Genomic DNA, 22929 nt, shown 5'->3' with positions numbered 1-22929 from the left:
TGGTGCACTTCGATTGGGCTTTGGTTCGGAACCGCACCAGGGGTATTACTTGCTGTAGCAAACCACAAATTCCAAGGCTCCCCGAGATACTCATCTTCTAATCCCGGGACGTACAGCGGCTCACTGATGATTGCCCAGTTCTCTGTGATGAGTTCTAACAATGCCTCTAACGGCTCTTTCGACCTTGGTTCGCTCAAATAGTTCAGCTACGGCTTAATAATGTATTTGTAGGGTTCGGTATTGACGAGGAAAGCTTATTTTCCGTGCTTTACGGTGAAGGTGGGTCCAGCACTTCCGGAGTTTAATGCAAGGCCAAACATTGCAAACCGCGTTGGCGATTGATATTGAGTGATCTATCGCGTCATATTGAAGAATTAACATTCCACGAAAAAACTCTTCGCTACGCTCATTAGTGACCGTAAATACACCTTTTCCAACCCAAGTTTGTCAAGAGTAACTTACAATCAGCAAACGCAAATTCAATGCTATCAAGAGCAAGGTCAAGCCCGGCAAAAACCTTTTAGCTCGAATAACTGACCTCGAAGGGTCTCCAATCAGATCATACAGGCGATGCGTTCGCCAAACTTCAAGCCAACATGGACTCCGCGCGCTTGTTTCGAGCGCTTACTTGGCTCTTGTCGACTTGCTTCGCGCCAGTTTGGGAATTGAGTGGCTGCCAAAGCTCACGTTGGGCCTTGATCGATGGATGCACAGCGGGTGGTTCGCGTGCGTCTTGTCCAGCACGCGCTGCACTTGACCAGCTCTCAGTTTTTCTTTTCTCATCTTCCACGCAGCAGCCCAAGGCAAGATGCCAGCCGTCAACAACCGCTACGCGTTCGAGGTCAAGATGCGGGCCTTGGAGACCGCTCGTAGAGGCGGTGTGCGGGAGTCGGTCGCGGAGGATCTCGGCGTCAAGTACAACACTGCAAGAAGTTGGGTGCGCCGTCACGTTGCACAGCGAGAGCCTGTGTACATTCGGCCTCGTGGCGGTAGAAGAGGTTGTAAGGTGACGCCCCAGGCCCTAGCATTTTTGCTGAACAAACTCCGTGATGATCCTGATCTCACTCTGCGCCATTTCGCAGACCAGCTGGAGCGCGAGATGGTAATTCAAGTGGTGCCACAGACGATTAAGAACCATGTGGACGGAGCTTTCTTCACCTTGATGCAGATGCACAAGGAGCCCCAGTACATGAATACGATGGCGAACAAACAGAAGCGCCGCGACTACCTCGTGACGCTCCGGCAGTATCAAGCCATGGGCAAGACGATTCTCTACGTGGATGAGACAAATTTCAATCTCTGGAGTACGAGGACACGCGGGCGTAGCTTACGTGGCCGCCGTGCGGTGAAGAAGGTGTTCGCTGGCGGCGGCGAGAACATGCACGTCATAGCATGCGTCAGCGAGCACGGCTCGGTGTACTACGAGGCTCCATTTGGTTCAACTCGCCGAATGACTTCATTCGCAGTCTTCTGCGGCGCTTGCGCGACACGTCTGAGCTCAATTTGAGCGATGTGATGCGGGTTTTGGATAATGCTCCGTGTCATTGTCCTGCTGAGCGTGTCTTTGAAGAAACTGAAGTTCTGGACGCGACACTGGTACGCCTTGGACCATACTCACCTATGTTAAATCCTATCGAGAACGTTTTCTCCGCGTTCAAGAGCTCTGTGAAAGCGTTCATGACGGAAAGTCGCATGGACATTCTTGACGTTCCTGCCGGTGTGACCATGAAAGATCACCGACAGTCCTTCTTGCAGCGAGCCGCCCACCGTTACCTCCTAGAAGTAACAACGAATGAACGATGCCAGGCGTTTTACCGCCACACTCTCCACTTTCATACCATGGTGGGCGACCTACAAGACATGCCCGTGGGAACCTAAGCCGTCGTCAACTGCCACTGCTATCTGCATATTTCTTTTCAAGTTGAACAAGCTTAAGCGATTATGTGTTTTCAGCGACAAATATGAACATGGTCTTGCTCTTTAAAGCATTGAATTTGCTCTTACTGAATGTAAGTTACTCGTGACAAACTTGGGCTGGAAAAGGTGTGGGCGCGAATAAGCAAAGGTGGTCTCCGTGTGAACAAACACGAACGAGGCGGCGAAGGGAATTCTGGAGCATGCTGACTTGACGGTTCAGGTCGTCGAAGCGTCGTCGCTTGGCGTCGAGCTGATCGCGGAGATCAACGGAGATCTCGCAACGGCAGGAAAAGGTACGCTTCCTGTTGTTGTTGTTGTTGGGGCGCATGGTAAGTGGTGGAATAAGCAAGAATGGCGATGCGTACAAGGATACATGGGCTAGGGCCTTGAAGACACCAGAACACTTCTATTGTAGAAAACTTATCGCATTTTCTATTGGTAATCTAATTTGCATCCGTAGCTGCACTCAAATCCTGCATGCTCGTTGTGCATGTAGTCTTCCCTATAGGTAAACATGCTCCGGAAACTTCCATCCACGTGCCTAATACATGCCATCATCATGGGTGTATATGCAAACGAGAAGAAACCGGATGAAATCCTTAGCAGCAGCAAAAATAAAGGTAAACCAACGTAAATCAAGCGTATTTTTTTACTACATTAATTTAGTTCTTTTCTACCAAATGCGCGGGGCCTGCGTTAAACCATACAGACGTCTCAGCAATAGACACACTCGCCCAGATACATCACCATACCGCTTGGGTGCTCCATGTAGATATCACCGTTGATAGGGACATTCAGAATTGCTGTGACGAAATCAACATGGCGCACCAGTAACGTAATACGGCATCTGCCCCAGCCAACACACAAAACACAGGCGATGCGCAGGAACAGCACCGTCGCAGCACCAGTACCCTGGCGACCAGGTTGGAGAGCAGCAGGGCCATGTCGTGTCGACAAAGGTTGTTGAGACGTGTTGACCGCCGTGGAGGGGGTCTGGCAACGTTAACACCTTCTGGCCGACAGCAATACTCAATTGCTGCGCCCGGTTGTCTGCCTCAATACGTACGACCGAATTTTATTATGGGGACTATGAAAACCTCTTGTAAACAACTCAACTAATGTCAGCTAGGCTAACATCAGCTCCGTCTCATTCACCTCGTTCTCTTCACGCAGGTTTCACCATCAATGCTAGGTCGATCAACGCTTCCGCCAATGCCTCCTCGTTCCCGTTCTCGTAGAGCTGCTGCTCCGTGTCGTGCGGGTCTGTGGACTCGCTTGCCCTCAGCTCGTGCATGCTTGCACTCGAGCTGTCAAATCCGGTTCTGCACAGCCTTCGCTCGCTGTCGGAGCACGCCAGCTCCGTTCTGCAATGTCGACTCGACATGAGCCGCTGCCTGCAGCTCGTCCGTGCAGCTCACCGTGCCACTCTCTGTTGCATGGGCCACACAGGGGCCGTTCTCCGTCACCGTCACGACCTCTTGGACCGCTCCCGTTCCGCCCATCGTCAACCTGTCGTCGTCCAGCTTGGACGCTTGCCTCACGTCGCCGCCCGTCACCATCTCCAGCGTCTCGCAGTCGACTAGGGCTTCCGTCTGCTGCACTTGGTTCCTTCTGACGGGGCCCCCAGTACACGCCTTCTCGAAACCCACGGTCTTTCACGACCCTGTCGCACTGCAGGAACTCGTCGTACTCCTTGACGGCGACCCACCACCGTCCGTCGACACTTCGTGGCTATCCCTGCCCACGTTGCTGCGGTCGTTGCGACGGTCTGAGCTGGTATTCCAGCATGCACTGCCCGCAGCGTTTCGTCGGCGGCGACGGCGAATCCCCACCATGAGCTCACCCGGTCCTGGTGCTGCATCCTCACTCGCCACTGCTCGTCTTCTCCATCCCGTTGCTCGTGGCACAGCCACTGCGTGTATTGGAGCCGGCGATGCTCCCATAGCCGCGCACGCTTCCGAGTCATCTGCTTGGTGTTCGAGCGAGCTTTCATACTCGAGCTGCGCCTCAGTGCCTCTCGCCGTCGGCTCCAGTAGTGTAGCCGGTGAGTAAAGGTCACTAAAACGAAATGTGAGCTATAAATTGTTCAATGTCGCCGCCCTTATCGTCGCGTTCGTCGAGGTAATTGTCATAACCCGTACCCTCGATCACTCGCACTGGTATGGCCCATTGATGAACGAACTTCGAGGCCTTCGGTCCTCGTGGAGGTTTGTAAACCCACGCACTCTGCCATCTGCAAACGTTTGTCGCTGTCGCATCTTTCGGTCGTAGTAGCACGCTTGGCGTACTTGTTTGCACCTCCGTGCCTCCTCCGCACACGAATGAGCACTCAGCATGGCATGCAGCAGCCGCTGGTGGTAGCTTAGTAGCGGCCCTGCTTCTGCAACGCTTGCACGTCTCGGTAGCTCGTTAGGAGAACGTAATCGCCGCCCCATCATCAGCTCGTTTGGAGATTGCAGTACAGTCGAGTGCTTGTCGTAATTGTAGGTATAGACAGCGAAGCCGACCCACAGATCCCAATCTTGCTGCCTCTCATCCTTCATTTACGTCGCCACCACGTCTTTCCATGACATGTGGAACCATTCTACTAAGTCAATCATTTGCGGTCTGTAGGGAACGGGATGGGATTAATCTGCTGTGCTTCGAGCATCACCACGAGATGCTCGATGACCTTGCCGGTCAGCTCTGGCGCCCCGTCTGTCAACAACTCCCTGAATGCCCCGAAGCAAGCACGATGTTCTTCACCAGGATTGGCCGAGATCCGAAACCACTCCATTTCATTTGATATTTGTATAAGATCTTAAGAATAGTGGTGGCGCCCTTTCAGGGCGCCCAGAAGACTTAAGTACAAACAGAGCAGAATTTCTAGGTCCACAACACGTGCACACTTTCCGGTAAGTCCCTGCAAAGGGTCGGATTGTGCCTGTCGTCGGTACCCGAGAGGCATAGCTTGTAGGGTACTCGACTGGCAGTGCCAAGAGATTAGGTCGGCCCGGGTTGGGCGTGGGTGCTCGCCAAGTGCTAAAGAAAAGTATCGCTAGCTCAGCAAGCCGGTACGCTGGATAGCCCGGGTGCCGTTACTCTTCAAGTCGGGTTGCTTCTTCCCCGGCGGCCTGTAAAAGCGCTCGGGCGCCGTTGTCCATCCTTTGGTGGAGGACAGGAGTTTGTGCACGGATCCGCTTGCTCGGTGGATCTCCGGAAGAGTGGACCTCGGTTGGCAAGCGTCAGCGAAGGGCGAGACACCCGCTGTCCCGGTTGGGCCGAACCGCGAGGTGACCACCCGTGCGCAGGCCAACAAACGCCGACCTAACTAGGCGATCGTTGTGGTTTGTGCTAGGGAATCCACATCTGACGGTGTTGGTGTGTTCTGCAACGCCACAGTCTTCACTGGGTCGACTGGCATCTCGTTCTTCGGCTCCGTGCTCGTCTTCGCAGCGCCCACCGCCGAACTACCTCCTGCTGCCGCTTGTGAGTCGCCACCCTGTGCAGAGCGGCGATCCTCTCGTTCTTCCCCGTCGCTTGGTAGCTCAGCGAAAGTCACACGCTTCCGCGTTCCGGCCACTTAGCCCGTCCATCGCAACCCGCCGGGGGGCGTCGGTCTCTGCGGATCCATCGCTGGTTCCGTGCCCAGTGTCGTATCTGTGCTCGACGCACTCGCGCTATGCCCGGACTCCATCGCCGCAGTCGACCTGTTTGTGTCCATCGGCTCCGTGCCCGCAGATCTCATTTGTAACGGGGTTACACGTACAAGTGGCTGCAAGCCACTTGTGAATTTAACAGATAGGTTATCTGTTAAAAAGTTTTAGATACTTCCTCACCTTGGTATAAGCCACACCAATGGATACATTGAAGTGGGCCACCACAATGAGTGGTCCACACATACCCAAAGATCCTATTGGTAGAAAGCAGCATCTTTCTACCAATCAGAGTCATGCATATTAGCGGGGCAGCCGCTGTCAGCCCTTTCATAGATGGTAAACAGTTTTAGAAGGAAGCCCAATTTACAAACAATACAGTTCTCATTTTACCTAATCTAAGTCACTTGGAGTCTTATCTGATTTAAATTATATTTGTGTATTTAAATATAATTAACCTAAGTAATTACTAAGTACTTACGCTTCCTCATACACGTTGCGCAACGTGTAAGCAAAAGTAGTGAGTCAAGTTAGACCCGCTACACCTGGTAGGACTTTGTAGTCCGTCCAACGACCGACTGCTTGACGTTCGTACGAGGTGTACGAACGCGGAGCCGAGAACCACATGAGCACGGAGGTGCCCATGGAGAGCTCCAATACGCCTGCAACGCATGTTGCACGCGCTGACTGCCCCCACCTGTCTGACCCAGAGTGGGAAGCCCTCCAACGACTGTCAACAGTCATTGGAGAAGCAGCGATAGCTACGATGCTGCGTACGCTATCGCCGACGGAGCAACATGGTGTTGCTCTGGGGTTCATCATGAAGGAGCAGCGCGATGCTGCTTCCTCAGCGACGGCGTCGTCGGGGACGACACCGCGTACTCAACCATTAAAGTTGAGCGTAAGCAATTACGTGGGAAGAGAGGGCGAGCCTCTCCTCCGATGGCTTGTCGAGCTCGACACAGCCATAGCGGCCCGACGCATCGTCGACCCGCTGTCGAAGGTCGCGTTCGCCATGTCCTGCCTTGGCGGACGCGCAAGGAGTTGGGCGTATGGACGCCGACTCTCCGATCCTACGTGCTTCAGCACGTACGAAGTGTTCAAAGAGGAGCTCAGACAAGCGTTTGAGCCCCCGCAAAACGAGTTCCGGTCGAGGACGGAGTTCCTCGACCTTCAGCAGGGTAAGCATGACGTCCATGCTTACGCGCAGCGCGCACGATACTTGGTATCAAATATCGTGACTAACCCGATTGACGAGGCGACCAAGGTCGTCACGTTCATGAAAGGACTTAGAGATGGGCCCGTGAAGACCTATCTCTTCCGAGAGTACCCGAGTATTCTCGAAGCTGCAATCACTCTTGCCATGCAAGAAGAGTTTAGCCTGCGGCAGGCTAAACTGCATGTGAACGTGCCGAGGCCGCAACCGCGCCCGGTAGCGAGGCCGGGAGGTCCGGAACCAATGGACCTCTCGAACGCAACAACTGCTGGTCACCAGCAGCACGGAAATAATGTGCGATGCTTCCGTTGCGGAAGGATCGGTCACTTTGCACGGGAGTGCACAGCTCCCATGCCCCCTGGAGGTGGCCGTCGTGGTGATGCTAGGCATCGCCGCGGACCAACAAAAAACGCGAACATCCAGTAGGCGCGGGGCGCCCTACTGGTAATGCAGTCGCGCGTGCCGACATCGGGCACGCGACACTGAGGACTGCAGCCCCCAGTGAGACCAGCTCTCACTGCAATAAACAAGATGACAGGCCGAGCCTAGTCATCTTGAAGGTTTACTCGAAGAGAGCGAGTGACTCTCTTCGAGCTTTGGTAGATTCAGGCGCGTCGAACAACTTTGTTCGACTACGAAGCCTGTCGAAATTTGACTTCGAGGAAGTAAATGTACCTCGAAGTCTTCTGGAGGTACGACTGGCAACAGGTGCCATCATAAAGACCGAGAAGCGCATCGTGAACGTGCGCTACTCGTACAAACAACGAGTGTTTGTCGAACACTTTATCGTCCTGGACCTGGACGATAAGTTCGACGTGGTAATGGGCATGCCGTGGCTTGCACGGCATGATCCGGTAATAGACTGGAAGAAGCGCGCGCTCGTGCGCTTCGGACGCGACAGCGGAACAGAGAGCGATGGCCCTGTTACCGCAGCGCACGCACCAGCAGGTGCGCGCGGCTCACCAGTCAAGACAGCGCTTAATGCTGATGTCCCGGAGTGCCCAAGAAGTGCGCGAGGGCGCACACAAGCGAGACCCACGTCGGCAATGCTGCCGACGTCGGAAGAAAAAGATGTGTTGGTTCCGGGAACCAACACCCACGTTCAAGCGTGTAAGGGACAGTCCCTGACCCGAAGCGGTCAGGTCGACGACGACGCGTCGGCTCCGGGAGCCGACGCACCCTCGGTCATGAGGGGCTCCGCCAATGAATGGCGTCGAGGTGACGAAGGCGTGTCAACTCCGGGAGTTGACGCTGCAAACAGTGCGGACGGTTGCAAACGTACCGCACTGACGCAATTTGCATGCTGTCGTGCAGCCGGGCTGCACGACGAAGCGCCATGCGATCAAGCCGGGCTTGATATCGCGCGCCCGCAGACAGGGTCTGCCGGCGAAGGGACACATTACCGTGCAGCCGGGCTGCACGAAGGAAAATGCGGTCAAGCCGGGCTTGATACCGCCCGCCCGCGGACAGGGTCCGCCGGCGAACAACTGTCCACGGCCGGGCCTGGACCAGAAGAACAACTGTGCGGAGCCGGGCTCCGCACAACAAGAAGACGGCGCAAGCGGAAAACGCTGCGCAAGTCTCGGTCCGGGACCGAGACGCAACAAGAGCAGTCTGCTGGGCAGACTGCGGCGGTGACGCCGAATGTCAAGACGCTTAGCGTCTTGACGCGCACCGATATTGGATTCCAGTATCGTGAGATGGAACTCGCTAGTCCTCCGACGACGGCGTCGGAGTTGACTTCGCTTCCAGCCATGAGCTGGAAGCGCTTCACGCGCGACTTGCACGATGGACGCATCGAGCAGGTGTGCGTTCTTTCGAACAGCGAAAGAACGGAGAGCGAGAGCGAAGAGCTGAGGCAGCTCTTCATGGGAAGTACCACTGAGAGTGAAGACACTCTCAGTGCGAAGACGAAGCGAGAGCGCTTCGAGGAACAAGGTTGGCACCCGTTAAGGTCGAGTCCCTATTACGAATTGTTGAGGGAGTACAAAGACGTACTCCCGGAAGAGACTCCTGCGGAGCTTCCGCAGGATAAGGACATTCAGCACGAGATTCATCTCGTGCCGGGCACGAAGTACTGTGTCACGCGGCAGTGGCCACTGCCGCGAGAGCAAGTGAAAGCGATCGACGACTTCTTTGAAAGTCGTCGTAAAGCAGGACAAGTGCGGGAATCAAAGTCCCCGCACAGTGCTCCGACGTTCTGTGTCAAAAAGCCACAGGGCGGATGGCGCATCGTTCATGCCTACAACAAGCTGGACGATGCGACGGTACCGGCGCAGACGCCGATACCGCGAAAAGATGTTATCATCGATTCGATGGCCGGGAGCACTGTTTACAGTGCTCTCGACTTGCGAGATGGATTCTATCAAATCCTAATGCGTGAGAGCGATATCCCTCTCACGGCAGTGAGCACGCCAAGCGGCATGCTCTGGGAATGGCTAGTAATGCCGCAGGGACTTAAGAATGCCCCTGCGAGTTTCAACAGGTGCGTGACGCACTTGTTGCGCTCGGTGCGCGACTTCGCGCCGAGCTACTGCGATGATGTGTTCATCCACAGCCGGGCTGTGGACGAGAAGACCGACGTAGAGATGCACAGGGTGCATCTCCGGAAGCTACTCGAGCTTATGCGAAAGCATAAGCTCTACGCGAACCTGAAGAAGTGTATCTTCGGGGCGAACGAGATACCCGTCCTCGGGTGTCTCGTCGGAAAGAATGGTGTTTGCCCTGACCCGGAAAAGGTCAGAGTGATAAATGAATGGCCAACGCCTTCAAGTGTCAAGGAACTGAGGCAGTTCCTTGGCTTGGCCACGTACTTGTGCAAGTATGTGGAGGATTACGCGGGCGAGATTCGCCCGCTGTCACAGCTTCTTAAGAAGGAAGCTGTGTCGAATTGGACAACCGATTGCCAAAAGGCATTCGATGCAGTCAGGCGGGGCTTGACTGAGGCGCCGATCTTGGCAGTGGCTGACCAAGTTCGTCCATTTCACGTCGTATGTGACGCATCCGACTTCGCGATCGGATGCGCGTTGATGCAGCACGATCACGAGGGCCGTGGTCGTGTCGTCTACTACCAATCGCGTCAGCTGAAGCCAGCTGAGCGCAACTATCCGGTGCATGACAAGGAACTCCTTGCCATGAAGTACGCACTCGCAAAGTTCGGAGTGTATTTGCTTGGAAGTAGACCATTTGTGGTCTACACCGACCATGCATCACTGCGCACCGCAGTGAAGTCGCCACACATATCACAAAGAATGGCGAGATGGCTCTCATTCTTTGCGGAGTATAACTTCCGGGTCGAATACAAACCCGGAAGATTGAATGTAGTGGCCGACGCGTTATCACGTCGGCCGGGCTACGCGGAAGCTGCTGACGTCAATGCTATTGACGTCATGCGATCAAGCAAACCCACATCGTCCCTGTTGGATGATGTGAAGGCCGCGTACACGCACGACGCGGACGCGAAACTCTTGTTGGCCTATGGCACAACACCTTCTGACAAGGCTCGTCAGAAGCTGCCCAAACACCTTCGTGCGCGTGCACACCGATATCGGGTGCACGACGGACTGCTTCTTTATAATGCAGTCGACGACAACGCGTGCCAAATGATCATGACCTGCGACTCAGGATCATGTACGAGTATCATGATGCCCCGACTGCGGGACAGCTCGGACGTGAGAAGACTTACGTCCTTCTCACGCGCGACTTCTACTGGCACCACCAGTATCAGTGGGTGCGCAAGTACATCCGTGCTTGCGAGGTGTGCCAACGCGTAAAGCCTGCGCCATTCGCGCAGGCTCCACTGCAATCACTACCGACTCCGTCGGAGTGTTGGAAGTCCATGTCTTTGGACTTCATCTTTGGTCTTCCCCCGGACAGCGGAGGGAATACCGGTGTTGTGGTCTTCGTCGACCGCTTCAGCAAGATGGTACATCTTGATGCGGTGCCAGCAGAGGTGACCGCGAAGCAGACGGCCCGTCTGCTCGTCGACATGGTGTTCAAACACCATGGCATGCCGTCCGACATCGTGTCGGACAGAGACCCGCGCTTCACAGCGCACCTGTGGCAAGAAGTGTTTACACTTCTTGGGAGCCAGCTTTCCATGTCGACTGCGGATCATCCGCAGACGGACGGTCAAACCGAGCGCGTGAATCGCGTGCTCGTCGATATGTTGAAGAGCTACGCTCACTCGTTCCAATACTGGAGCGAGTGCTTATCGATGGCAGAGTTTGCCATCAACAACTCAGTGCATGCCTCGACCGGGCATACACCGTTCTACGTGAATGCCATGCGGCATCCACGTCTACCGAGTTTACTCGGAGTGATGGCTCCCACTTTAAGTGGGGGAGGATCTACGACTGCAATACAGCAGCCGCAGAAAACCGCTGACACTTGCACAGTGTCAGCTGCAACAATGGACAAACCACATGAGTCTGCGCAGGGCGCAGACTCCCCCAACAACAAGGTCAACGACCACGGGTCTGCGCAGGGCGCAGACACCGCAAAGAACCACGCAGAGGCCGGGCCTCTAGCGGAGAGCGAGCTGAATGACTCCAGCTCGGATGCAATCCATTTCATCACCAAAAGACAAGCCGTAATTCGGTTTGTCCAAGACACAATGGCAGCTTCTATTGATCAACAGAAGTTGAACGCAGACAATGCGGGCAGAGGCAACACAAATGAATTTAAAGTTGGTTCATTAGTTTTGTTAGCAACACAAAACCTGCCTAGACATGCAGTTTCGGATTTCGGAGCAAGCTTGCTTGCTCCGCGCTTCATCGGGCCGTCCACTGTGTTGGCACGGCACGGCAACGCATACACGCTAGACATACCGTCTAGCATGCGCCTCCATCCGACCTTTTACGTCGGACGGCTGAAGCCATACCTGCAGCACGAGCCATCTAGCTCGGCTGACCCGAAGCCTCGGCAGGAGCCGAGGCAGAAGCGGAGGACTTGGCCTCGGCGACGAGCCTCTCCTCCAGCGCGCGGACGCGCTGGAGCAATCCCTTCATCTGGGTCCCCAGCTCGACCTGGATATTCGAGGCGGTCTGCGAGACCGCCGCGACTTGGACCTCTGGTTCGCCAGCTCCTGCTTCAGAGCGGCGAACTCAGCGCCCTGCAGACGCTCCACGGCGGTCACCCAGTCGTGGAGAGGCGCATACTGATCAGCTCGGGGCTGATCATACCCGGGCGTGTTCCCACCCCGCCACCGCCGATCCGTGACGCCCGCGGCTCAACCCGCTGGATTGTTGAGCGGATTGTTGACCATAGTATCCCGAAAACGAACCCTCAAGGGACTCTTTTCGTATTCGTTGGAGAGGATTTCCTCCCCATCGAGATACATGGGAGCCGCGGAACGTCTTGCTGGAGGACGTTCCGGAAATGGTGAGGGCGTACGAAGAGCAGTACGCGCTGGTGCAGCAGAAGTAATACGAGCGCTGCGATCATCGCTAGCGCCCGAACCCTCACGTGCTAAGAACTTAGCACGGAGCTCTTTGAGACTCTCGGGCACACGGAACGACGTGTACCCGTTCAGGTCGCGGTCGCTCAAGCGGACCGCGCCTGGGAAGCACTTCGTGCACTGAAAGCCCTCGGGCACAGCGCACGGCACATTCGCCTCCTCCGCAGCAACGTGGAGTTGCTCCAACTTTCCACGCTTCGAGTACGTCTCGAAGCGATCACGCGCTTGCTTAATCCGATCACGGTAAGCACTCGGCCTCTTGTTGAAGTTTTCAACAAAGGCGTTCCAGCTTTGACAAAGTGCCTGCCATTCGGGCACTTTGCTGCGAGAAGAGGTCTTCTTGCTTTGAAACCATCGGAGCTCATGAAAGAGTCCGATGTAGTAATCGCGCCTTTGATGCGTTTCCGCATCAAAGAGCAGCTCGGCAGCGACAGCGTCATCTTTGATGGCGCTGCATACGTACAGCGGCACCTCATTCGGAGGTACCGAGTTCCCATACCGGTCCGCGATCTCGGACGCGGACGGCATCCATGGATCGCGCGCTGCAGGTGCAGCGCGCGGAGAGCCTTGAGCTTTGACATCACGCACTGCAGCAGCAGCGCGCGGAGTACTGAGAGCCCCAGCGAAAGCGACTGGGGTATCGCTCTCAGTACGCGAACGCTTCGAACTCGAAGCGTCCGATTCGTCCCCTTCACGCGGGCGAACGTTCTTGGCGTGAGGGTCGAGCGACTCGCTCGACACTGAGTCTTTACGCTTTGAGGGCGAGTCCTCCTCGCCCTCCATGTCTTCATCGTCGTCGTCGAAGTCGACGACGTCGCCGTACTTCGCCTTCTGACGCTCGAAGTAGTCGTCGATGGAGAGATGACTCCCCACCGACTTCGAGGTCTTCTTCGGAGGCGCGCTCATCGTTGAATGAGCGCGGATTTCTTCTCCTAACGCGGAGAATTGACGAATGGTCAATTCCGAAGATTGACGTGCGGAGACCCCGCGCGTCTAACCTTAAGGGGGGATGGTGTCACGGGGTTACACGTACAAGTGGCTACAAGCCACTTGTGAATTTAACAGATAGGATATCTGTTAAAAAGTTTTGGATACTTCCTCACCTTGGTGTATGCCACACCAATGGATACATTGAAGTGGGCCACCACAATGAGTGGTCCACACATACCCAAAGATCCTATTGGTAGAAAGCAGCATCTTTCTACCAATCAGAGACATGCATATTAGCGGGGCTCTGACAGTCAGCCGCTGTCAACCCTTTCATAGATGATAAACAGTTTTTAGCAGATTTAGGAGGAAGATCAATTTACAAACAATAAAGTTCTCATTTTACCAAATCGAAGTCACTTGGAATCCTTTCTTACTTAACTTATATTTGTGTATTCAAATATAATTAACCTAAGTAATTACTAAGTACTTACGCTTCCTCATACACGTTGCGCAACGTGTAAGCAAAAGCAGTGAGTCAAGTTAGACCCACTACATCATTTGCTCGTCGTCTCCAGCCTGCGACTTTTCACTCGTCGGATGCCCCACCGCCGTCTAGACCGGGTCTGCGTGTTACACATCCGCGGGCTGCTGAACATCATTTGTATCGTCTCTGCTAGCACTTGGTCGCAGCTGTACGCACTCAACTACAGCCGATTCCACATTTCCCTGTTCTTCGAGACGCCGCTTGGTTACTCGAGTCAAAGGTCACGGCACTTCGGCCTGTGTCTCGCGCTTCCGAGTCCGTCGCAACCTGCCACTATCTCCACCGCTTCATCCGCCGTAGCACCTTGTCCACGCTGACCGCCGTCAGCTGCATCGTCCGTCGTTGCACCATTCGCGTCCATGCCACGTACCGTGGCATCATACCGCCGCTTTCCGCCACACGCCTGACCCGCAGGACCAGACGTCCAATGTTGCAGTTCAGTCTCCAGGTCCTGAGACGTCACCTCCTGCTCGATCAGTGGTGTCACCATGTCTGACGTCGTGTCGTTTGTGCTGTTTGTGCTGCCTGTCATCCCCACACTGGCATCACGTATCGATCCGGCCGTCGTCCTCCCAGTTGTCGTTAACGCCGTTGCCGTCGCAGTTGGGGTAGCCTCTGCTGCCATTCTTGCGGCTCTTTGCTCCTTCGACCGCCGTCGCCGCCTCACAGCAAATAATACTGTCGCCACAGCAGGTGCTCGTGAGAGCACATTCGCCACCATGTTGGTGTTGCCCGGGCGATACTCCACCGCGAAGTCGAACTCTTGTAAGGTAAGAGCCCATCGATGTAGCTTGCCCGCGAGGTTCGAACTAGTCATGAGCCAGTTGAAAGCCGCGTGATCAGCGACAATGGTGAGTCGTCTTCCATACAGGTAGGGTCAGAAGAGCGTTATAGCCCAGACAACAGCCAAGCATTCGAGCTTGGTGATCCCATACCTACTCTCGGTCACATTGTTCACTTTACTTGCGTATGCTACAGTCTGCCATCTACAACCGTGATTCTACGTCAGGCAGGCGCGCAATCCCACCGTGCTCACATCCGTCATCACCTTGAAGGGTATTCGAAAATTGGGATAGATGAGCAGTGGCTTGGAGGTGAGGATCTCCTTCACCCGCTCAAATGGAGCTTCCGGGGCCTCAGCCAATTCCCATTGACGTCCTTTCTCAGTAGCTTAGTGATTGGCGCCATCATCGATCCTAATCCCTCGACAAAATGTCGATAGTAGCCGGCCAAGTGAACTAATCTCTTGGCTTCGACTGCATCTGTATGTCTAGGAAATTGTCGCACCGCTGAAACCAATCGCTGCAGCGGCAGCACACCGTCACGCTGGGTTCGTGGCCCAAGTACTACATCGACCGAGTTGCAAACGTACACTTTTTCTACTTCAGAGTCAATCCTGTTTGATCTAGACGCTCGACCATGTTCGCCATCTCAACTACGTGTCGCTCAAACCCGCCGCGCTTAAAAAATACAATGTCATCTAGATAAACTAGACACGTCAGCCCTCGCAGCACACCCTTCATCATGCGCTGAACTGTGGATGACGCGTTCGTTAGACCGAACGGCACACGAACGAACCGGTACAACCCCTTCTTGGTTGTGAACGCGGTCTTGTCACGATCCTCTGGTGCGACGCGCATCTGCCAGTAGCCTGCGCGTAGATCTAGAGTGGAGAAAAGCAGTGCTCTGCCGAGAGCTTCGAGTTTCTCGTCGATACGAGGAAAGGAGTAGACGTCCTTCTTCGTTACCTTGTTGAGCGCTCTGTAGTCTACGCAGACTCGAACCTCTCCGTCCTTCTTTCTGACCAATACAACGGGGAAACCCCAAGCGCCGTTGCCCTCCTCAATGATGCCCGCGTCCAGCATCTTCGTGACCCTCTCGTCAATAATTTGGTCCTCCATCTGCGCGGAGTCACCGGCGTCAATTTGGTGATGTACATCTACGGTCGTAGCAGGAGGACAGTCACCTGTATTAACAGTGAGTCTGCGGTAGACACGTAGCAACTTCGTAACTAATACTCGCGCATTCGAATGTTCCTCTCCAATATGCACTTCATTTTCATCATCCAAAGGTGTCTCGCTATCGCCCAGCTGGTCCAACTACTGCCCCACTCTGCGCGAAATCAACTCGCCGTTCACGGACAGAATGGCCATATCTTTATCCACTAGTACCCAGGTGCCAAGCTCCTACTTATTCGGTAGCCTCGCCGGCTTGTCGCTGCTGTTGATCGCTGGGACCCTTGCACGCCAATTACGTGCAGTCGTCACCGTGGCTGCCATCATTACCGCGCCCGTGTAGTGGATGAAGAGTCCGCGTTCCCCATCTACAGCCGTCAATGAAATTTCTACTGGGGTCACCGCGTGCTCCGCCAACCTCGTCCTGCTTACCATACTCACGGCTGCAATGCGGGCCTCACCGCCGTCGCCATGGGTCCGAAGGGATTCACGACGGTGCGGGCTCCGTCATGGCATCGAACCTCGTTACGGTTGAAGTCCATCGTTGCGCCTCGAGCATGAATAAAGTCCACACCCACTAAGAACTCGTCCGTGCAGCCTGCCACAATGCACGCGTCGACCGCGTGACGTCGCCAAATATGGTGCTGAACCCGAACTTCCAGACACCAACGACACCCAGAAGGAAGCCGCCAATGCCCTCCACGTAGTCCACCGGTGCTTTCATAGCCACTTTGTCGCCGTAGACCACCCACGCCGTGCCTCAAATAGTGTAGCGAGCACAACTATCGAGATTCACGCTCCGCTGTACGCCGTTCGCCTCCATCGTCGCTGTCGGCAGCCCGTCATTAGCACCGCCATACTTGTCTACAGTATCCTCACCTGCTTGCCGCTCATCAGACGCTTTTCGCTGATGCTTGACGAGACTCACACGCGCTGAATCCGCCACGTGGCTCGTCGAACCATCGTCTGGACGCTGCTGGTGTCGCGTCTCCAGCTCCGCCATGGCTTTGTCCGCCACGTTCTGCAGCTCACCTCGCAGTGCTGCAGCTGCTCGTCGCTCCGCTGCTTCGGCGGTCCGTTCCTCGCGCCGCCGCTTGTCCACTAGCGTCTGGAATCGTAGTCGTTTCGACACCTTCCGTGCCTTGCGTTACGTCAGGAGCGCTCGCTCAATGCAGGCTTCCCGCTCATCGTCACCGAACGAGCTGCCGTCCACTCCTGGGGCATCGCCGCTCACCATATTTACATCCGTCGTGCCCGCATCCGCCATCTTCCGTTCCGTGTTCAACGGGCGTGTTCTCGTCGCCGACTGTTTCGCCTCTTCACTCATCGTGTGTGCTACTGCAGCTGCGCTGGCGACCGTTACAGACCCCACGTTTCCTGTCGATTCGTCCGACGGCAGCTCATCACTGGGTACCGACTCGCCGCTGTTCGTGAGCTCGACGCTCACTATCGACTCACGGCTCCTGCTCACCCGCCGACAGACTTCGGTTCGTCACTCGTGTTCGACTTGCTGTTTGTTGCGACGCCCTGCGTGGTCTCCGCCGCCTCCGTGCTGGTAGCTCATCTGCGTCGTTCACACCGTGCGCCACCGTGTCCGCAGTGCCCTTGGACCCGTCGCCCTTCGTCGTCGTCACATCAGAAGCACCCGCCGGCACTGACTTCGCCGCCATTACCATCGTGCCTGCCGCCAACTCGACCAACTCAGCCGCTGCCATCGCGTCCTCGTCCGCCGTCACCACACCCACCGACTCGCTCGCACGCGTGGAGCCCGCCGCAGTTACCAGCGTCCTGCAGCTTATTGTCTGGGCGCAAGTCGATGTCACCGACTCGGTCGCCATTCTCGCGTCTTCACTCGTAGCTTGAGCGTCGCGCAATGCCGGCGTCGCCTCACACATATACACCGCACTCGTACGCGTCTGACGGCAGGAACTCGGCACCGTACTGGGCATCATGCTTGACGCCGCTGGTCCCACGTTCTTGTCCATCTGAAGCGTGGTGCTCGCCGCGCCTTCTCCACAATGGAGTCCGTCGTCGCCTTTTCCAGGTCGCAATTCACTGTGTACCCGCAGCTCTTGCTCTCGGTTTGCTCGTACGAAGCGAACTGCCGCCACTGCCGGCCGCACAGTCGCAACAAATCGCGCCGCTCGCTCGTCATCTCGCGCCGCCTCATCATCCTTGATACTCTTCACTAACTCGTTCAAAACACCTCCACTCGCCGTCGCCACGCACTGCACTGCCCACGCCGTTTTCACCCTCGCCCTCGTCCCGACGTCGTCGGAGTACTCCTCCTTTGACTCGCTAATCTCGTTCGCTAACGCCGCCTATTCTCGTTCTCGTACATCGTTATTGTCTGCTGGTAGCGCTGACGCCGCCCATACGCGTCCTAGTTCACCGTTCCCGCCCGCTGGCAGTTCTGTCACTGCTCGCACTCGTCCTTCCCGTCTTCGTTCCTCGTCCAACCGTCCTCGTCGGGGTTTCTCGACGCCGTGGACCGTCTACGACGCCCGCCCAGTGTCTTCCGAAGCTCTCCGCGCTTTCGTCTCGCGCTGTCTCAGGTATGCGTCATTCTTGGCTTGCGCCTCAGCGTCCGTACCCCCACGCCCATAATATCCGTGTTGGTTGCACGCGTACTATTTCGGCTCCACAGTACACTGCGACGCGCAACGGCCAGACCGACCGCACTTGAAGCATGAGGTGTCGCTCGCCTTCCCGCCGTTACCACGTGCCGACTCTCACTGGAGAATCGTTCAGCGCCTAGCTTATCATTCTCTGCAGCTTGCTTTACCGCCGCTTTCAGGCGTTTGTGATGTGGTTCCTCATCTGCTTCGTCAGCGCTCGGCTCTACCGTCTCCATCTTCAGCTTCACCTCTGGAGCGTGTTCCTTGATTCCGACCGACTGCTAGTCGTCGACACCGAAGCCGTCTTCCGTGCTGTCTTCCTCGACTCGTACCAATACTTGCCGTTCCAGACGTGGCCAGGAGGAATATCCCAATTGTACGAGTAGCCATTGTAGACACCCGCGGATTCGTGAAGAGAGCTACCTGCTCCACTTCTGATCACGCCTCAGTGTCGCCACTCGAACCTCCGACCATCTCCGTCGGCAATCCCGTGCCGCTGATTCCAGGAATCACGCTGGTGTCTCCCGTCGTACCACTCATCGGGACGACGAAGCGGCTGGGCTCCGTCGCCCACGCCTGGCCGATGTTGATCATGCCCTGGGCCACGGTGTCCGTCGGGACGTCGATCTCTGTCGCCTTGTCCACCGCCACCACAAGCGTACGCGGCTTCGGGGCTTGACGATGGTCGTCTTGTCCAGACAGCGGTAGAACTGCGCGAGTAGAACGCGCTCGCTGACCCGGTTACGGCCGACCATATTCCGCAAACGAGCAGCGAAGTCTGCTTGCGTCTCTCCTGGCACCATCTGACGCATGCTTACTCGCCACTCGGCCGCTGACTTGTCGAGTTTTTCTCCGTACCGTCGTAATAGAGCTTTCTTTAGGTTCGATCAGGTCCTCTTCCGTTCCGGCATCCGTCCATCCACGTCGACCCACCACTTCGCCGAATTACCCATGAGCATGTTACCCAATATGAAGTACAACGACTTGTCCGACCAGCGCCCACGCCCCGATTCAGCTGCTCCCTTCAGTACCAGGTCCACGCGGTCGATCCACGTGGATACTGAGACCTTCGGCGATGGCGTAAACGTCGGCAGCTCCAAATCCTTGACGCTCTTGCGTCGCCCGTGTCCTCGCCCATGATGTACCCGCCCTCGCTGGCGTTCACGCCGTCGCTCTCGTCGTCACGGTCGGCCACGTCGGCTGCACGAACCATCACTCGAGTTATTGTAGCTGTCCTATCGCTCTCGTCCGAGTAGCCGTCGAAGCTGCTCTCGGAGCGGGCGCTCGCCACTCGTCGTCGTCCACCGCTCGGACGCCTGTCGTCATCACTGGACGAGTCGCCGGAACTGCCATCGCTCCCGTCCGAAGGTGGAGGCCTCTCCCCGGTCGCCCGACGTCGCGTCGACGTTCGCCGTCCAGTTTCGTGATACTCCGACTGCACGGGGGCTCGTGTACTCGCGCCGTGACCGCGCCGTGACCGCGCCGTCCCTCGTCGTGTTGTGTGGGTGGTGCAGGTGGTTGCTGCCCAGCGGCCGTCGCCGTCGAGCTCACCGGTGGCATCATCGCCACCAGTTGCTGCAGCATCGCCATGATCGTCGTCCACTCCGCCGAGTACACGGGTGTCGTTGACGACGTGCTCATTGTTGGTGCTCGTAGCGCCTCGATCCTACCCGTGAGCTGGTGAAGCGCCGTAGTCAACTGCGCCCTCGTCGTCTCCGAAGGGTCGACCACGAATTCCGAACCCTTCTCTACCGTCGAACTGGCCACCGCTGGCGCCACGTTGGTACTCATCATAGTAGTTGGGGAATGTTGAGGTACCTCCTTCATGTCGTCCGCCCGTGGTAAAGGGGGCTCGTCGGTGACGCCGCCGTGTTCTGAAGTTACCGCCGGTCATCCGTGGCCGGTGTCTCGTACGCTGGTGCTGGTGCTGGTTTGAGCGGGCTGCAGACCCGCCATCAACACCCTGAGCTGCTTCAACGCCGTCGCCACGGCCGTCATCTCCTCTGGTGCGCCCGCCGCCATCGTACGCTTAGTGCCCTCGTTCGTCAGCTCCATCGTCGCGGCCTGCTGCGTCGCTGGCTGCCCCAGCGTCGGCGCTTCCCGCGTGACCACAGGAGGTGCCGCCTGCTCTGTTGTACCAAGCGTTTGTCCCGGGTCTTCCTCGTCATCGTCGTGCTGCTTGTCGCATGGTGTCATGTCGCGATCTGGCGGGTCCTTACGAGCTTGCTGATCGCCCGAGTCGTAGTCGCCGTCACCGTTGCTCGTTTTCTTCACCTTCTGTCGCACAATACACTTGATCTTCCCGGCCTTCGACGTGGTTCTCGCTTGGGAACGCGAGATACTCGTCATAGCTCTCATAATCGCTCTCATAGGCTCAGTCGAACTCGGTAAAGTAGGCCCCTGTATGACCACCACGAAGCGAGCCACTTACCTTGCTCGGCTCGTTGACCAGGTTGCACAGCTACACCGCGTCCGTTCAACTGCGAGTCACTGCAGCGTTAACACCTTCTGGCCGACAGCAATACTCAATTGCTGCGCCCGGTTGTCTGCCTCAATGCGTACGACCGAATTTTATTATGGGGACTATGAAAACCTCTTGTAAACAACTCAACTAATGTCAGCTAGGCTAACATCAGCTCCGTCTCATTCACCTCGTTCTCTTCACGCAGGTTTCACCATCAATGCTAGGTCGATCAACGCTTCCGCCAATGCCACCTCGTTCCCGTTCTCGTAGAGCTGCTGCTCCGTGTCGTGCGGGTCTGTGGACTCGCTTGCCCTCAGCTCGTGCATGCTTGCACTCGAGCTGTCAAATCTGGTTCTGTACAGCCTTCGCTCGCTGTCGGAGCACGCCAGCTCCGTTCTGCAATGTCGACTCGACATGAGCCGCTGCCTGCAGCTCGTCCGTGCAGCTCACCGTGCCACTCTCTGTTGCATGGGCCACACAGGGGCCGTTCTCCGTCACCGCCACGACCTCTTGGACCGCTCCCGTTCCGCCCATCGTCAACCTGTCGTCGTCCAGCTTGGACGCTTGCCTCACGTCGCCGCCCGTCACCATCTCCAGCGTCTCGCAGTCGGACTGGGCTTCCGTCTGCTGCACTAGGTTCCTTCTGACGGGGCCCCCGTTACACTGGCTTACGAAAGCGCGTAGGAAGTAGACAGGAAATATGAATCTGAGATTGAGTGTTGAGATGATCGCGGCACTCGAGACCGTCCCAACCATTAAACCTATACTGGGCTCTGATTGGCCGCCGCGCACTCGCGGTGACACCCGCGTGACAGTAGCCTATCGCATAACAGGTAGCTGACGTCACCAAGGTCTGTGAGCTTGAACTTCTTTTCAAACTCCCACGGCACTAAATCGATGTTTTCCCTTGAAGTAGCAATCCCAATGTGATCAACATACACCGTCAAGACGATAGGACGGCTATCCATCCATCTGAAGTAAATACGAGCATTCATATTTGATTGCTGAAACCCAAACTTCAGAAAAAACGTATCCGGCGTCTTGTACCAAATGAGGGGTCAGATTATTTATATTTTAGTGTCGGTTACGATCAATTCTATGGCACTTTGCCTTGAGTTTATGCTTCTGGTGGCTTCGTTTAATTCTTGTTGGGTGGAAAGTAAGCAACAGTTTTTGAGGAGAAGTGGAACATGTATTAAAAAATATAACTACCCTGTAAGTGCCGTGCACATTTTTTCTCACTTATCCTCTTTTTAGTTTGTTGTGGCATTCCATGTATCTTTGTCTGTGTTTTTGTTTTTGTGATTACGTGCAATTTGGTGACCAAAACAAATCCAATTTGACAAACATCCAAAAGCTTAGTGGCAAAGTGCGAGCTGGGCAAGGCTTCGGCACTACAGTACTAGTCGAGGTGTTAGTTGGGAAATGTTATGCCCCATTCGGGCCGAATAGTGGAATAGGTGCGATGGATAAGCTTGTCTTCACCGTGTCAAAGGCGACTTCATGTCTGGGATGCAATGGCCACCTCGCGTCTGCCTTGAGAAACTGCGACAGCAAGCGGATAGTCGACGCGAAGTTCTTCGTACAGTGGTGGAGGTACATCGCCAGACCCAACCACCACCAGAACTGTTTCGGATCTTGAGGTGTCGGTCACGTGCAGATAGCCTCGACTTTCTCGGGATCAGCACGGACACCTTCCTTTCTGACGTAGCTTCCGAGTACAAAGATCTCGGGAGCGCAGAAATACACGTCTTCGAGTCGGCGTACAGCTTGTTCTCTCTCATCATTTCAAACACTTTGTGCAGGTGTTGAAGATGCACCTCAACATCCGCCATGTTGCTCTACGCACGAATGTGAAGGTAAGATATTGTCGAAGTAGCTAGGCACGAAGTCACGATACGGCCGAAGCGAGTTAGAAACCATGCGTTTGAAGGTGGCTGGGGATGTTTTAGGCACCTTGTGGCATCACAAGCCATTCCCAAAGCATTCGGCGCAAGCTGCCTGGTCGCATGCGGCGCACCAAGAGCCATCGCTCACTTCGTGTGCAGCATGGGTCGTCGAGTCGGGGTCCACGACTGCAACCTACGGTCACTGGTTTGGCATTCCACACAAGAACGCCACCACTACATTCACATCGATGTATCAGGGGCGAACTGTTCCAGACAGCCAGTTGATGGCGGGCAAGTCACGGG

General features: G+C 55.8%; 4 protein-coding genes across 4 annotated transcripts; 1 reads left to right on the top strand and 3 right to left on the bottom strand.

Annotated features, from left to right (window-relative positions):
• Positions 1-808: 808 nt before the first annotated feature.
• On the top strand, positions 809-1507 carry IUM83_15551 (Replication protein A 70 kDa DNA-binding subunit; the record flags this gene model as incomplete). Its single annotated transcript, XM_067940373.1, has 1 exon — positions 809-1507. One exon carries the CDS (start codon positions 809-811, stop codon positions 1505-1507), a length of 699 nt encoding a protein of 232 aa, XP_067780112.1.
• Positions 1508-3227: 1720 nt separating this feature from the next.
• Positions 3228-3910, bottom strand: IUM83_15550 (uncharacterized protein; the record flags this gene model as incomplete). Its single annotated transcript, XM_067940372.1, has 3 exons — positions 3228-3528; positions 3616-3690; positions 3750-3910. The coding sequence occupies 3 exons, from the start codon at positions 3908-3910 to the stop codon at positions 3228-3230; spliced, it is 537 nt and encodes a 178-aa protein (XP_067780111.1).
• Positions 3911-15079: 11169 nt separating this feature from the next.
• Positions 15080-15601, bottom strand: IUM83_15549 (Gag-pol fusion protein; the record flags this gene model as incomplete). Its single annotated transcript, XM_067940371.1, has 1 exon — positions 15080-15601. One exon carries the CDS (start codon positions 15599-15601, stop codon positions 15080-15082), a length of 522 nt encoding a protein of 173 aa, XP_067780225.1.
• A 1508-nt stretch (positions 15602-17109) lies between these two features.
• Positions 17110-17640, bottom strand: IUM83_15548 (uncharacterized protein; the record flags this gene model as incomplete). Its single annotated transcript, XM_067940370.1, has 1 exon — positions 17110-17640. The coding sequence occupies one exon, from the start codon at positions 17638-17640 to the stop codon at positions 17110-17112; it is 531 nt and encodes a 176-aa protein (XP_067780176.1).
• Between the last annotated feature and the right edge of the window lie 5289 nt (positions 17641-22929).

This window comes from Phytophthora cinnamomi, assembly GCF_018691715.1.
Source record: "Phytophthora cinnamomi strain GKB4 chromosome Unknown Contig128, whole genome shotgun sequence".
Taxonomy (NCBI): Eukaryota; Oomycota; class Peronosporomycetes; order Peronosporales; family Peronosporaceae; genus Phytophthora; species Phytophthora cinnamomi.
This window is presented reverse-complemented; position numbering and strand designations above follow the sequence as displayed.